The following is a 17,509-nucleotide window of genomic DNA, read 5'->3' on the forward strand; positions in this document are numbered from 1 at the left end:
CAAAATTGGGGGTTACTTCAGAAGCACACAAAATCAATCTAATCATACATACAATATAGGTTCTGTAAAATTAACTTGCCTGTGGTTGTGATCCTCAGATTTAAAAGAGCAGAACTTCTTAAAATTAGCCAAAATAGGAAGCTTTGGTCACAGCGTTTGTTTTCTTACATTTGCCCATGAGAAAAGAGACCATTTTCATCCAGTTTACAACAGTTTACTTGTCACAGACAAGTTCTGTCCCTGTTTAGCCAGGATGCTGACTTGATGGGCAATAGCAACTATGATTTACTTCATAGGGGTGTTGAAGCTTAAATATAATTATCTGAGCTCCTTGAGGTGTGAGATATTAATGTAGAGCCTAGGGCTTGCTGATCAGAAGGTCAGCGGTTCAAATCCCTGCGACGGGGTGAGCTCCCGTTGCTCAGTCCCAGCTCCAGTTCAAAAGCACGTCAAAGTGCAAGTAGATAAATAGGTACCACTCTGGCAGGAAGGTAAACAGCGTTTCCATGTGCTCCTCTGGTTGGCCAGAAGCGGCTTAGTCAGGCTGCCCACATGACCCGGAAGCTGTCTGCATACAAATGCCTATAGAGCGAGATGAGCGCTCAACCCCCGAGTCGTCTGTGACTAGACCTAATGGTCAGGGGTACCTTTACCTTTTTAATGTTTATGGGTTTTCAGCCACCATTTTGGAGAGCTCTCTGAACTAGAGCATTGCTTATTATCTATTTCTGTCAACAAAAATATTATGAAGCTTTTTGAGAGTAAGAAATCCCTGTATTTAGGTTACCTTCCTGAAAGCAACATATAGACATCTAGCATTGGTGTTTTTTGAGTGCTTTGGAAGTTGGCCATAATACAGCAAGTGAATTCAATGCTGGGGAGTTAATCCTGTGTATTTTGATTTCTAGATATTTCTATTTAACTTTTGGTGCTAGGATCCAAATTTAACTGTTAATGAAGTTACGCCCAAGAATTTGGTGCAAAGTAAAAGTCTGTTTATAGAAATTAAATCTAACAATTAATTTGCCGTTTGCAGGATCTGGTGAAAAGCCATTTGATGTACGCAGTCAGAGAAGAAGTGGAAGTACTGAAGGAACAAATAAAAGAATTAGTCGAAAGAAACTCTTTACTTGAACGGGAAAATGCACTGTTAAAATCTCTCTCAAACAACGATCAGTTATCCCAGCTCTCAACCCAACAGGCCAACCCCAGTAGCACTTCTCAACAGCAAACAGTGATAGTACAGCCAACGCAACCTCCGCAGCAGCCGAATGTCTCCTCAGCATAAAGCTTTCTTGCCTCATTAAGAAACTGAAAGCAATCTGTCCTTGTGTGCCACTGGTGTTCTTTCCACTTTATATGAAAGCGAGTAGCCATGCTTCAGTTGTGTGTTTGGGCCTTTTCAGTATTAGACAATCATTCTACAAGAGCTTTCCCTCACTGAGATGTCATGCAGCACAGTTGGTGTTCAATTATGCCATCAGTGCAAAAGGGAAATGATAGAAGGAGTTATAATGCAAAAGTCTGCATTTATTTGGTGCACATGAGTGGGGTCTTTAAGAGCTTTGGTGAGGCTCTTCAAGGTTTCCATTACTCATGGATTACTTTGAGCCTTGCTTTTTCACATAGCAACAAACTCATCTTTAGAGCCACTGTTCTTTCAATTATAAGTAACATTTGCCTACATTAGTTTCATTTATTTGTGTTTTTATTTATTACAGGGCTGCTATTCATAATGTACATGAACAATGTCACAGAACTTTTAATTTTTTTAAAAAAATAAATGTAAGTATCAGTAAAAATTGATATAGGCAGGATTGAGTTTAATAGATAAAATGTTTAGGCAATAATTGAACAAAAGAATCCTGGCATATTTCTAACACTAATGGCAATTTACCTTTTGGTATTTATTTTCAGTAGTTAAGACCCAGCTTGAATGTAAATTTTTGTATATTGTAAGTATGAAGACCATAGTGCGTCTGTACAGGTAGTCGCCAGTCATTGTGAGATAATTGATGGGCTATTTTGATGAAGAAAACTTTGCTCATTTCTGTTTCTACTTTCTAATAGAGAAATTGCCATGATTCCTCTGCTTTTTGACATTTCGTATGATTATTATTATTTTTTGGGTGGGAATAAAAAGCTGTGAAATTGTTCAACCTACTTTGTAACCAAAGAAGCAAAGCTGTGTAATTGAGTTTTTATTTTATAATGCACATTCTTTATGTATTTTTATTTAGTGTTCTCATTCACATTTTTCTTTGCTGTCTAGCATGATCTGCATGACCTATAATCTTTGAACCACTTTCGTACCTCATGTTTTATCCAGCACTCTTATTGTGATATGTAATAGTCTGTGAACAATGTCAAATAAAAAAAAGAAAGAACAGCTAGTGTTGGTGGAGCTGAGCTGGTGTGTTACGCACTAGTTTAAAAAATGAAGTGAGCCATCTTTTGTTCATTTAAAATGGTGTTTTGAATTTCGTATGCAGAAAACGTTTTGTTACATTGCAGATTTTAATGTATTTAATAAATGCAACATGCAGATTAAGTGCAGTGTATACTGAGTATTTAAATTAAAATGTACATTTCATAAATACAGTTTCAAGAGACCATTTGTGTATACTAACGTAGTATGTCAGAAGTTGATGTACAGTATATTTTAACACTTTCTGAAATTAAACTGCAGTTTTGTTGAAAGATTTGCCTCTGCATGTGTTCAGAATGTGATGAGGGTTTAGGCCAGTGATTAGAGTTAGCTTGAAAAGAGCAAATGAAGAACACCAAGGCTGCGATCCTAGACATGCTTACATGGGAGTAAATCCCTTGAATGTAGTGGATTTATTTCTGAATGAACACACATAGGATTGTGCTGCCTGTTTTCTTAGCCCTTTTGGCTGAGGACCAACTTTTCCTCAGCAAAGTAACTGGAATTAGTGTTTCAACTTTATCCTTCATAGTGTATGATTTTATGCCTGGTTCACACAAGCTGAAACCTCATTTTAGAGAGAAAGTATGCAATGGATAACCATCACCCACACCTTTTCCCCAATGTGGTCCTAAATTCTTCCCCTGCTAAAATGCAGGATATCAAAGTGAGTTTAGGAACATACAAAGCGTCACTTAAACCAAAGCCAATTACCACTGCACGATTCTGAAACATTATAGAGCGGGTGGTTTGAAGTTTAGTGTGAATCTAGTCATAAGCTAAATTTTTATTTTAAGGGATATAGAAGAGAGTCACATATACAGCCACATAGGCTTTTAAGGTAATTAGTGTAGAATGGGTGGAATCCAATGAGTGTCTCCACTGACAGAAGGCAGCTGTCAACAGAATGGAAGGGGAGGCAATTTTTGGCAACCTCTCCCCAGAGCAGATTTTTATTTGGTGGGTGGGCAGCTGCAGGGGGCAGAAGGAATTTTCAAAAGTTGCCTCCCTGTCCCATTGCAGATGCCTTCTGTCAGTGGAATGATACTTGCTGGATTCCACCCAACTTCACACTCTTTTTAGTTTTCATGCAAGAACAAGGTTTCGTTCTGCAAAGTAAACCAAGACTGCTTTGCAACTTAACATCGTCTTTCACTTTACTAGCTCTTGGGGGTATAAAATGGAATCTTTGTTATGCATTTTACACCACCATGCTGTTGCAAATGCTCCCGTTAAAAGTGTTTGGATGTGGATCATAACCAGCAAACGTCCCGATGCACTTCTGTGGTACAACATTGCCCTTGTTTATAATACCAAAGACCACCCAAGCACACTCTGGCTTTAGTAGGACACAGACGTCTCATAAAATAGCACCAATAAACTCCCTGTAGTCTGGTGCATTTCATAGGGAAAAGAATATGACAATTATGTGTCTCTTGCAGTGTATTACTTAAATTGGCCTTGCAGAACTGGCAAGCGTTATTCCCAGTTGACCACAACACAAAGTGATGATGTTGCACTGTGTTGCCACCCGGTGATCTATGTGACCAAGCCCTGGAGAATGTACTATTTTCCCCCTCTTAAACGTTATTTCGGGCACCATTTCAGTAAACAGATATACTTAAAATGTATTGGTGAAAGAGGAAGTCTCTTGAAAAGCCCACACTTCATTCCTGTAAGCAACAGTGGCGATTATAATGTTTTAACAAGCCAACTAAGCCCACGGCCTAGAAAATATATCACTATGACTTTGCTTAATCCTTCAGTGGTCTATTCCCCTAACAAGGGCCCATAGCTGTGGTAGTATATAGAGTGGTATATATAGAGCCTTAGGATCTGAACTATAATGGCTTCTGCCATTCTGGACAGCATCAAATGACCACACTGAAGCAACTTTATAATTTTATGTGTGAGTTACATAGTTCTGGATAGGCAACAAGACACATGGCCAAGTCTGCCTTGCCAAAGGATTTTGTGTGTGTGTGTCAGAAATTACAATTCTTGTGAATTCAGGGACAAATTACAGGAAGCCTCAATGGCTTAACTATATTCGGTCTGTGTGCTATGTATTGCCAGCTGACATTCATATCAAAGCCATCATAGTAGAAGACTTTTGCCTCAGTCTTCTCCGATAAAGAAAACAATGCCCGACCTGAAGAATTTGGAGCAAATGATTCAGCAGAGGAAACACAGCCCAGAATAACTAAGGAGATAGTACAAGAATACTTGGCTAGTCTAGATGTATTCAAGTCTCCAGGGCCAGATGAACTGCATCCAAAAGTATTAAAAGAACTGGCAGATGTGATTTCAGAACCACTGGCAGTCATCTTTGAGAATTCCTGGAGAACAGGCGAAGTCCCGGCAGACTGGAGGAGGGCAAATGTTGTCCCTATTTTCAAAAAGGGGAAAAGAGAGGACCCAAATAATTACCGCCCAGTCAGTCTGACATCAATACCAGGGAAGATTCTGGAGCAGATCATTAAGCAAACAGTCTGTGAGCACCTAGAAAGGAATGCTGTGATCACCAATAGTCAGCATGGATTTCTGAAAAATAAGTCATGTCAGACTAACCTGATCTCGTTTTTTGACAGAATTACAAGCCTGGTAGATGAAGGGAACGCAGTGGATGTAGCCTACCTTGATTTCAGCAAGGCATTTGACAAGGTGCCCCATGATATTCTTGTAAAGAAGCTGGTAAAATGCGGTCTTGACTATGCTACCACTCAGTGGATTTGTAACTGGCTGACTGACCGAACCCAAAGGGTGCTCATCAATGGTTCCTCTTCATCCTGGAGAAGAGTGACTAGTGGGGTGCCACAGGGTTCTGTCTTGGGCCCGGTCTTATTCAACATCTTTATCAACGACTTGGATGATGGACTCAAGGGCATCCTGATCAAATTTGCAGATGACACCAAACTGGGAGGGGTGGCTAACACCCCAGAGGACAGGAACACACTTCAAAACGACCTTGACAGATTAGAGAACTGGGCCAAAACAAACAAGATGAATTTTAACAGGGAGAAATGTAAAGTATTGCACTTGGGCAAAAAAAATGAGAGGCACAAATACAAGATGGGTGACACCTGGCTTGAGAGCACTACATGTGAAAAGGATCTAGGAGTCTTGGTTGACCACAAACTTGACATGAGCCAACAGTGTGACGCGGCAGCTAAAAAAGCCAATGCAATTCTGGGCTGCATCAATAGGAGTATCGCATCTAGATCAAGGGAAGTAATAGTGCCACTGTATTCTGCTCTGGTCAGACCTCACCTGGAGTACTGTGTCCAGTTCTGGGCACCACAGTTCAAGAAGGACACTGACAAACTGGAACGTGTCCAGAGGAGGGCAACCAAAATGGTCAAAGGCCTGGAAACGATGCCTTATGAGGAACGGCTAAGGGAGCTGGGCATGTTTAGCCTGGAGAAGAGGAGGTTAAGGGGTGATATGATAGCCATGTTCAAATATATAAAAGGATGTCACATAGAGGAGGGAGAAAGGTTGTTTTCTGCTGCTCCAGAGAAGCGGACACGGAGCAATGGATCCAAACTACAAGAAAGAAGATTCCACCTAAACATTAGGAAGAACTTCCTGACAGTAAGAGCTGTTCGACAGTGGAATTTGCTGCCAAGGAGTGTGGTGGAGTCTCCTTCTTTGGAGGTCTTTAAGCAGAGGCTTGACAACCATATGTCAGGAGTGCTCTGATGGTGTTTCCTGCTTGGCAGGGGGTTGGACTCGATGGCCCTTGTGGTCTCTTCCAACTCTATGATTCTATGATTCTATGATTCTATGATAGTAGCGATTGACAACCTTAACCTCTATGAATAATTATGGCGATCTGGAGTGTTTGATAGGGTTAAACCTGCTGGACAGCTTAGTGTATGAAGAATTGGTGTACCTATCCCTGGGTGAGAATACTGTGGAGGGGAAGGACTTTAGGGGTAAGTATATGGGAAGGTTAAGCCATGTTGAGGAATTCGAGTTATTGGCAAGGCTCCTCTCCTCTCCTGCCTATTGCTAAGAGCACATTGAACAAAAAAGAACTGAAATCCTGGAAAATCAAACAGCAATACATAGTAGTATTTCTTCCTGGTGGAACTTTTGAAAGGTAACTCATCTTTATAGTGTTTAATTCATTATTATTTAGTGGATTTAAAAAAACCAAATCCTCAAAAGTTCGTTTTAGATTATAGATGACCTCCCAAGTTTCACAGAAAACTTCCTGCACATTAGAATTGCTAACGTGTCTTGTATATTGCATAGCAGATTTTAATAGCAGGAAGAATGTGTGTGTGTGTGTGTGTGTGTGTGTGTGTGGACATAACCCATTTTAGGGATAATCATTTTAGCCCATCTGTATAATGGAAGATTCAGAAAGGAAATGAGGATAGCAGAACAGCTTCTGTAGGTTAAAGGCATTGCTGAGATCACCCAGGAAAAGGAACATATTGAAAACAAGCATGATGGCATGAAATGGCAGATGATAACATTTAAAATACTCCCGTCACTTTATTTTCACAGTTTGGTGAAAGTCTTTGACAGATCTGGCAAGTAGTTTAGCTTGTCATACTGCAATATGACAATTAGCTGGAATTGCCAGTTTTCTCCTGCCAAAACCCAAGGGTTGCATCCAGCTAGGTTCTACTCGGAGCACGACTAATTTAGATCCATTCATTTCAATGGGTCTACTCTGAGTAGAACTATCATTGGCTACAACTCAAAGTGGGCAACATGTGACTGATTTAGTGAGACTCCAAAGATGTTTAGGCAAATTGATCATAAAAATTGAAAATACAGGTTATGATTATTTAATCATTGGTCTGTACCGTGCACTTCCTCCTCAAGTTCTTCAGGTTGCCACAAACATTTATTCCATAGTGTTTAGGAATCTAGGAAGTTGCCTTATACCGAATCAGAATTGGTCGGTCTTGGCCAGTTTTGTTGACACTGCAGCATCTCTTCAGGGGCTTCGTATGGGACATTCCCAGCCTGAAGATTCCTAGGGTTGAACCTGGAATTTTTTGAAAACATTGCAGGTACTCTACAACTGAGCTACAGTCTTCCCCCAAACGTAGCCTTTCCATTGTTTTGCTCTGTTTCTTAGGCAGCTCGTAAAGCCATTTATTATAGCAAGTGACTGAAGAATAGGGCTTGGTCCATCAAAACGAGGCGTTCAAGCTGGGTTTGGATTGTGGAACATTCACATTTCACGGCCAACCGATTATGATGGCCAACTTAATCCCTCCAGATGTTGTGCATTTGAGTCCCACTTGTTCTCAGGCCAGCTGTTGCCTTTTCATCCAGCAGCAGATAGAAGATAGGTGTTTCCAATAAGTTTGAAGAACTTAGGCAGCTGGTGACATCAGCGGCTCAAGACTACAGACACTGGGGCTTCTGAATCTGGAATTGTATCTTAAAACCCTCCCCTGTGCTCTTGCATCATCGGATGGGACTGTGGTCCAAGAGTGCTGCAACCATCTGAGATCCAGCTGGTGGCAACAAAGAGAAGCACATTTTCCGTTTTGGCACTCATTCTGGAATGCCTTCCTTTCTAGAGGCCTGCATGGTCCACGTTCTGTAAGCGTTTTTGAAAGCTGCAGTGCCTCTTTTGTGTGTGTGTGTGAGTGCTGCAGGGGTCCATTTTGTGGCTGAACGGCTGATGGAAATACAATGAAGTTGTCACTGAGTTGCCAGGACTTTGTAGGAATTGCCTGTGTCCGTCCCCCCCCCCCCCGCCCTTGCTCTTTTTCTGTTCTCATTTTTTAAAAAAATGTTTGAAGGGTTTGTTTCTTCCATGCTACTGCAACTCCTTAAGATCAGGCCAAAATTGCTTCTGAGTCCTTGTCGTCAACCCAGCGAAAGGGGAGTTGGGAGACAGGAATAAGAGAAATTAAAAAAATTGAAGATTTACATTGCAGGCCGGGAATGTTTGCAAAGTTTCTTTGCTTGGGTCTGTCGGTGAGAGTGGAGTCAGGGGACGGGGGCCAAACACACCATTGTTTGTTTATATGTGCTGTTGCTAGTCTTTACAGGCTATATCAGCCAGCAGCTCCCTATCCTATCCTGCAAAGCCTCCTCTTTGTTTTCTGTGTGACAGCACCAGCTTAGTCAATCAACTGCTGCAGTCCGTGTTTGCATCACATGATAGCAGCTAACAAAGAAAACAAAACCTTTTGAACATGGGGGTGGAGGAGGGTTTTCAACGCTATGAATGCTTGCAGAGGAGCCATGCCAGCTGCTCCCTGCTTATTGGGTCTGCCTGCCAGTTGGGTCTTTTTTTAGCACTATTCAGCAATACCACATAGGTGCCTGTGCATGCAAGAAAGGAGCCAAACCAAACCAAAAGGGAGGAGAGAGAGAGAGAGAGAGAGAGGGAGAGAGCACTAGGATTAGGCAGATAGGCCCCATGCCAGGCAAATGCATGAAGAAAAGTATTAGGGGGTTCTGTTTTACTGCTATTTCCCTGCTTCTTCCTGAATTTTTGCCCCAATTCAAATTTTGATGATTCTTCAAAAGCTCACAGGTGGGGGAGCCTAGGATCCTCCACTGGAATTGAATGGCCAAGCATTTAATAAAGGCAAAAGTGCTTTGAATCAACGGCATCCCCACTGCAGAAACTTTTTAGACATGGGGGAAGGATAAATTAAACTTGCTTCTCAAGTTAATGTACCATGTAGGCCTTTAAAAGCCCCCTTCAGTATTGTGTTAGAATCTGAACGAATCTCACTGCTTACACATCACATGTATGTTGTCCCACCTTGAGCTCAGAGCATCAATTTAGTCTCCTATACGGAGTAAGGTAGGGACGTGGGTGGCACTGTGGTCTAAACCACTGAGCCTAGGGCTGGCCGATTAGAAGGTTGGCGGTTCGAATCCCCGCAACGGGGTGAGATCCCGTTGCTTGGTCCCAGCTCCTGCCCACCTAGCAGTTCAAAAGCATGCCAGTGCAAGTAGATAAATAGGTACCACTCCGGTGGAAAGGTAAACAGTGTTTCTGTGCGCTGCTCTGGTTTCATCAGAAAGCAGCTTAGTCATGCTGGCCACATGACCCAGAATCTGTCTGCGGACAAACGTCGGCTCCCTCGGCCAATAAAGCCAGATGAGTGCCGCAACCCCAGAGTCGTCCGCAACTGGACCTAACGGTCAGGGGTCCCTTTACCTTTACTTTTAAGGAGTAAGGTGTGTGGAGAGTGACTTGCTTTTTCACGGTCAAACAGGAATTTGAACTTGAGTTTCCCCCACATCCGCTGCTATAATACATTTAATTCACCCAGCTCACCAAAACAGTGGAAAAGTTCAGCAGCCTTGTAAAAAAATCAATATGAAAATAGAAGAATAGTTTATTAAACATACTGATGAACGTTTGCAATTGTCAACAATGAAACCCGTTTTTCCACCAATGTCAACAGATGAAGCCCTAGCATAATAAAACTGATAAATCAACAGATGCCATGATTGCCCCAGGGAGTGGAGAATGCTGCTGGAATAGTGTTTAGGCCCACGTAGTCCAGGGATGGGGAAACCAGTGATCAGAGATGTTCAGAGTCTTGACAAAATCTAGAAGAACACAGCTCCCCTTTCCCAATTTAGTTCATCCTGTTTTTCAGCGACCCACCAGATGCTTCTGGGACGCCTACAAACAGGACAGAGAGTCAATAGTCCTTTCCTCCTCCTGCTTCCCAGCAACTGTGATTTAGTAGCATAAATGCCTTTGGACACAGCATTTCCATATAGCCATCATGGCTAATAGCCATTAACAGCCCCGCAACACCCCAGTTGTTAAGTACAGCAGTGATTTCCAGAACTTAGAGATCTGAGTCATATAGATGTTGTTGCCGTTTCCTATAGACTATTTTTTTTTTTTAATGGTACGAAATGCACAAATCTAATTCTGGAGCCTTGCAGCATACCCGGTAATGGGTTCTTGTGAAACTTTTCCTTTCTGAGAATGATTAACTTGGGAACGCTGCCTTGTGCTGTATCTCCACCTGCCGGCCAGAAGGCATTAAAACAAGCAGTTTTTTTAACACGTCATTATGGCATCTATTACCTTCGCCTTGAATGTTGAGCAGGATAAAACTGTTGGGCTAGGATGAGAGTGTTGCAAAGTCAAATCCCCACTATGTCATGGATCTTACTGGCTGGGTTTGAAAAAGCCACTATCTTCTTAATGCATAGAGGAGCTGCATGTTAAAAATGAGATAGGGCAATGTCCAAAGTTCCTTCAAAGGAAGTGCAAAGTACAAGGGCAGTACCCAACAAAGTAAGTGCTTTAATGCAAGTATTTGCAGTTGCACAATAGTACTGTCATCGCCTCCCATGTCGTCTCCAAATTTGCTATGGAGAGTTGGGGGAAACCCCTGAACAGATTTAGGGGCTATGGGGACACAGCCCAAATTTCTTATGCTAACAGAACAACTTTGTGGGATATTTCTCGATGGGATTAACCAAATGCTTGCCCTAAACCTAGAACAACCTTTTAACATGTAAGACAGGCAGGCCTGCTCCATTCTTTTCCCCTGTTCTCTCTGTTCAGAACACAAGTGAAAAGGAGAAAGCTGGTACGTCTCCTCACGAGTTTGTTGAACTGGATCCGCCTCATTAGGAAAAAGTAGCAAATGCTCTTTACTTCCATGCCATTCAAAAAAAACCTTGAATGATCTTCATCAGATGTTGCCTTTCACGCCTGCGGGTTCTTGCATCAATTTTCTGAGAAACTGCATTTGCACTTCCTCTGTACTTCCCCACACTCTTAATTTAAATATAGCTGCAAAAGGATCTAGTAATGCGCAGGTTTGTTGGGTTAAGATGATTCTTGTGTAATCAGTCCTCCTCCTCCTCCTCTCTCAGTGCCAAGATCTTCAGTTACTTGGTCAGAGCTGCTGGTTGAGAGAAACCTGGTGAAAAGCAGGCTCTAAAGCGATGCATTGGGTCATGTTCTGTACTCACAGAACGAGCGCCTGCAAATATCTACTTAACTGGAGGGGTTGTGTCCCAGCCTCCCGTCTCCCAGTCTCAAATTCCCTCTCCTAGAATTTACCTCTGTGACATCTCCCCTCTCCCTGCCTCAATTTCCTTCCCAAGACCACATGTTCCAGCTTCCTCAGCTTCCAAAAGGGTAACAATATCTCCTCCCTCCCTCCCCTGACAGAAAAAGACTCCCTTGGTGTCAGGGTGAAAGAAAAAAAGGGAGGAGAGTTTCTCTCCTGCAAGTCATGGTGGTGCCTCCCACTTCTGAGATGACTCATTCAGGCTCTGGGCTATGTTTCTGGCCCAGTCTGTGTGCCTCTTGCACCTCCTAGTGGCTCAGACTGTCATGACGGTTTGCCAGCGGACCAGTATAAATATTAGAGAGAGAGAGAATGAGGGCACTTTCTCGATTACTTAATAAATAAATAAAAACAATTCTCTATAACCAGACCTTTGGCTGATTAACATCCTAGGGCCTTTTAAATGTCTTTGAGGGAGCAGAGTTATTGGCTTGTTTTTGTTTTATTCTGTATTTTGTGTTTTTATGTTGTGATCTTCGGAGGAAAGGCAGTACAGTGGTACCTCGGGTTACATACGCTTCAGGTTACATACGCTTCAGGTTACACACTCCGCTAACCCAGAAATAGTGCTTCAAGTTAAGAACTTTGCTTCAGGATAAGAACAGAAATCGGGCTCCGGCGGTGCGGCAGCAGCAGGAGGCCCTCCGGAATGAATTAAGTACTTAACCTGAGGTACCACTGTATACCAACTGAAATAAATAAACAAAATGAGTTTTAAGTCAACTAACCAACTGATTAACTGAACACCGCACTGCTCACCGGTACCTATTTTTGAGGTGCCCTTCTTGGTGCTTTCAAAACTTGGAAGAAGAATGCAAACTAGCCTGATCTACTTACTATTGGGCAGAGGCACATGATGTGACCGAAGTGTCAAGTGTTTCATCTCTGCCCAGTGAATTGTCAGTGCAGTGCAATAAGTGCATAGAGTTCCCTAGGGAAAGAGATTCAGGTCTTATTTAAGCTCAAATGCTACACACACACACCACTCCAAAGGGAACAGTGACGGACATGGGCACTACGGCACCCTATGCCAGGCCAAAATTTGGTGCTCCTCTCCCAGCCTTCCCCAAGGCAGGTAGGGAGGCGCCTGGCTTTGGGAAGGAGAGGCAAGGGCTCTGGTGGAATTGTAAAACTCTCCTAAAGGTAAAGGGACCCCAGACCATTAGGTCCAGTCATGACCAACTCTGGGGTTGCGGCGCTCATCTCGCTTTATTGGCCGAGGGAGCCGGCGTACAGCTTCTGGGTCATGTGGCCAGCATGACTAAGCTGCTTCCGGCGAACCAGAGCAGCGCACGGAAACACCATTTACCTTCCCACTGGAGCGGTACCTATTTATCTACTTGCACTTTGATGTGCTTCCGAACTGCTAGGTTGGCAGGAGCAGGGACCGAGCAACGGGAGCTCACACTGTTGCGGGGATTCGAACCACCGACCTTCTGATAGGCAAGTCCTAGGCTCTGTGGTTTAACCCACAGCGCCACCCGCGTCCCACCTACCTCCTTCCAAAAGCTGGGAAAGCACTCACTAGGCTATGTGATACAGGCAGGACTCCAGGACCTCATCAGAGCCCAGCACCTCACTTACTGGGTTTTGAGATGGCGCCCCCTTGTGTGCACCATCCCCACAGCCCCAAATCCACCCCAAGGGATACATTCCATGGGTAGGCTCTGTGTTACACAGCAGCAATGCAGCTGCAATTCTATGACGTCAAACTTAAACACAAGCATTATTTTGATTGTCTGAAATTTTAGCTGTTCTAGTTGCTGCTTTGCCAGAGCTTGACGGTAACAATATTTATCTACCTGTTTCCACTCCCCAAGCACCAGAGGCAAATCTGTAAGCATCAGTTGTGCAAAGAGCTGAAAATGTTGCAGCAGTTAAGATTTGTTCAGCCTAGGATATTTATTCTCCCGATTATGCTGCATGATGATTTGTGTCCCCATTATGTAGCTGATCTAGCCAGCAGGGGGCACTGTTGGTCAACATCAATTTTGTTCAGAGTCTGCGTTACTGTGGATCCTACATCGAGTTTGAGATTTTGTTGTACAGCTCCCAGACTGCACCCTGGTGGATGTTAAAAACGATTAAACACTAGTCCCTATCAGGATTTCAGTGTGATTTTAGGGGCTCGTATCAACGGAGTCACGAGTCTTTATCCGAGTCTAATAATTAGGTTCAAGTGGATGTGAGGGTGATTTGACTGTAACATCTGCCACCCCACTGATCACCAGGGTAGATTCAGCTGATCTGACTGGCTAGGCAGGTGCCACCCGTCCCTCCCAAACCTGCACGCTCAGTGGAAGAGGCCGATCATCCCAGATAGAAGGACTGTACCGTTCTTCAGTCAAGATAGCTGCACTCCTGATAGAACCACAAACAAGCTCAAGGTCCATAATTAGGTTCAAGTTGTGAATCAGAATCCACCATGATGGGAGTGCCCAAGCTGGTCCACAATCTTCATTCAGGTGGTCCACCATATGCCTGTGGGTTTCTCATTGATTTTTGATTGCATTTTCATTGCTTCTTTTATTTCTTATATTGTATTTTACTCCATTGCATTGCCATTTGAATTCTATGGGACCATAACCAGTTGATTATACACGTGTCTACACATAAGTAAACCTCACCAAGTTCAATGGGGCTTACTCTCAGGTAAATGCTTTAAAAAGCTCCTGTAAACTTTTCCGCTCCCCAATTGGTTATGCACATGCTTCAGGAAAAACATCTTATTCAAACCAAGCCTTGGTTCTTGCTTTGTTGTTTAGCAAGTGTGTGTGTGTGTGTGTGTGTGTGTGTGTGTGAGAGAGAGAGAGAGAGAGAGAGAGAGAGAGAATAACCTGTCTGAATGATGTCTCCTTGCGCTGATAAGCATTTATAGGAGAAGTTAGAAAAGCAAACAACCAGGAACACACACACACCCCTGTCTCCCTTTGTGGCAAAATTTAATTTAAATAATTTAAATAAACATGCACATGGGGAAAACAGAATAAGAGAGGGATAGAATTAAGGGCATCAGATTCTCTTTGACTGACTTGCCACTGTCCTCACTCCCAAAGTAAACAAGGGTAGAATACACCCATTTCTTCTCAGTTACTATTTCTTCTCCCTCTGCCATCCTGCTGGTCTCGTTTCTTATCCTGATCCTGCTGGAGGGAAGAAACCACCCACAGCTTCCTCCTCTCACTGCCAAAGGCAGGCACTGCCTGAGGTTTTTTTCAAGAAGCAGGAGCCACTAGCAGGGAAAATTCTAGTGAGCAGGCTTGGGCGTCGAATGCGAATGGGAAGCATTTGGCTGTTATGTGCTGTGGCCATTTCCACTCACAAATTACCTAACATGCTATGCCCAGAGAGGACACTGAATGCTGAATAATTGGATGGTAAAGATAAAGGTAAAGGGACCCCTGACCATTAGGTCCAGTTGTGGCCGACTCTGGGGTTGCGGTGCTCATCTCGCTTTATTGGCCGAGGGAGCCGGCGTACAGCTTCCAGGTCATGTGGCCAGCATGACTAAGCCGCTTCTGGTGAACCAGAGCAGTGCATGGAAATGCCGTTTACCTTCCCGCCGGAGCGGTACCTATTTATCTACTTGCACTTTGACGTGCTTTCGAACTGCTAGGTTGGCAGGAGCTGGGACCGAGCAACAGGAGCTCACCCCGTCGTGAGGATTCAAACTGCCGACCTTCTGATCGGCAAGCCCTAGGCTCTGTGGTTTAACCTACAGTGCCACCCGCATCCCTTAATTGGATGGTGGTCAGGCCCAAATATGAGAGCTGGAAAGTGCAGTAACTACCGGGGTCGGGGAGGGCTTGTTCCATTGTCTTCAAGTGCCCACAACCTGCTTTTAGTCTCCCTCATCCCAGATGCCAGCAGGAGCGAAGTAGGGGTCTAAGGCACTCTGTCAAATGTCCATTATACTAGAAATCAGGAGCATTCAATGAAGATTCGGACAAAGAAAGTACTCCTTCACATTAGGGCTGGGCAATATATTGATATACCATCCAAAACCAGTTTGAAGTCCATATCATGATATCAGTTTCATAGTTTTTCACCCGGCAATATATTGCAAATCATGATGTGTGCGTGCGCATCCTATGCAAAAATCACAATGTGGGAAATATTGTGAAGCCAGCCAATGCCTCTACATAGATCCATGCTTATTTTAGACATTGTGACATATCAGTATATCACAGTGTTTAGCTCAGGGGTCAGCAAACTTACCACGCCTTGGGCAGGTGTCTCCAGAGCCGATCGCGCAGTGGGCTGGAGAGCGTGTGCCCATACGCGTGCGCCACACACTATTTCCAGCGCACTTCTGGGTCTGAGGAGCTCTGGAAATAGCTTGTGCGCATGTGCACGGGCCTCCTCCGACCCGGATGTGCACCGGAAACGCTTGCGCATGTGCACAAGCTATTTCCAGTGCTCCTCCGACCTGGAAGTGGGCAGCCGCGCAGCGCAGGTAAGAGCGGGCGGCGGCAGCAGTGGGGGGGTCACTGCGGGCCGGATAAACGAGTCCCTTGGGCCTTATCCGACCCGCGGGCCTTAGTTTGGGGACCCCTGGTTTAGCTAGTGATATATCACAGTGTTGGAAACCAGGTATTTCCCAGCCCTACTTCACACAGCCAAACTACGGAATCTGCACCCACAAGAAGCAGTGATGGCCAACAACCTTGATGACTATAAATGAAAACTCAACAGCTCCATGGAGAATAAGGCGCCCAATGGTTCCTAACCCAGCTGGCTCATGTCAAGGTAGTATGCTTCTGAATACCAGTTACTGGAAACCATATGAGAATCACACTAATTCATTACAAAGCATTCAATGGCATTTTTGACTTTGAAACTTAACAGGTGCATACGTGCAAAGCTGTTTGCATCTTTTCAGGATAGATTGTACTTTGCTTCACTGCTTATTGGTTTATTTAGTTAGTTATGATTGAGGCTTTTAAATGGTATTAGGAATTTCCACCTGAAGGCAAGGTCATGTACTTGCCAGGCTACCTAATAAACGTAAAAATCAATATTGGGCATGAAATTTAACGGCTACCCTCAATAAATTTAGGATTTTAAAAATACTAGTTCTATATTGATGTGAAAAGAGTTTAATATTTCCAACAGAAGTAAACGGCAAAAATTTATATAGTGCGGGACATATTTCTGCCAATTCAGTATTGAACAACAATATAAAATGCTCTGTTTTATCAAAATATGGTTCTGATTTATTAACCATCAGGGTATACCTTGGTATTAACTGATGCATTAAGTTACTATCCCTTAATACTTGCATGTCATGCATTTGATACTCACAATGTTTGACCTTGTATGGAACAGAAATTTAACCGTGCCTTCTCAGTTGAGAAGGAATGCTGGAGAAGTTTGCTTAAAATATTTCATCTCACTTGGAGAGGGCAAGTTTCAACAAATATTACTTTAAATGTTTAGAGGGGGTGACATTGTCCAATCAAAATAACTATTCTAGCTCAACTGGTTTGCTTATCAGGTTGGAGCCATTGCTGGCTAGCATAACTGCATGTTTTTTCCTAAATAATACTTTGTTTGCTGGGGTGTAGGAGAATATGATTGAGGTTATTTTTAAAAATTGATTACTGGGATGTAGAAAAAAAACAGAATATGATTTACACTTGAACCCTCTTCCTTCAAGGAGTTCAGAGTAGCTTAAATAGTCTCTTGTTCAAGGCTCATAAAACCTGTATCTGATCATATACAGTCGTACCTTGGTTTTCGAACGCCTTGCAACTCAAATGTTTTGGCTCCTGAACGGCGCAAACCCTGGAGTGTTTCAGTTTGCGAGCATTTTGGAAGCTGAATGTCCGACACGGCTTCCGATTGAGTGCAGGAAGCTCCTGCAGCCAATCAGAAGCTGCACCTTGGTTTTTGAGTGCTTTCGGAAGTCGAATGGATTCCGTTCGAATACCAAGGTACGACTATACTTTCAAGACTATTCATTGACTGTGGGCAATCTCAATAACAAAATTCCCCGTATCATTCAACAGACATAGCAGAAAAATAAAATAGC

At 43.4% G+C, this 17,509-nt stretch overlaps 1 protein-coding gene across 2 annotated transcripts in view; it reads left to right on the top strand.

Annotated features, from left to right (window-relative positions):
- The window catches only part of TSC22D2 (TSC22 domain family member 2), a 38,358-nt gene extending 35,971 nt beyond the window's left edge, over nt 1-2,387 (top strand). For both annotated transcript variants that reach the window (XM_053390269.1, XM_053390270.1), the window contains one exon: nt 1,037-2,387. In XM_053390269.1, the coding sequence (XP_053246244.1) occupies nt 1,037-1,288 (252 nt within the window). In that variant the 3' untranslated portion in view covers nt 1,289-2,387. The remainder of the gene's footprint in view (nt 1-1,036) is intronic.
- The last annotated feature ends 15,122 nt before the right edge of the window (nt 2,388-17,509 follow it).

Source organism: Podarcis raffonei, chromosome 5 (genome assembly GCF_027172205.1).
Source record: "Podarcis raffonei isolate rPodRaf1 chromosome 5, rPodRaf1.pri, whole genome shotgun sequence".
NCBI lineage: Eukaryota > Metazoa > Chordata > Lepidosauria > Squamata > Lacertidae > Podarcis > Podarcis raffonei.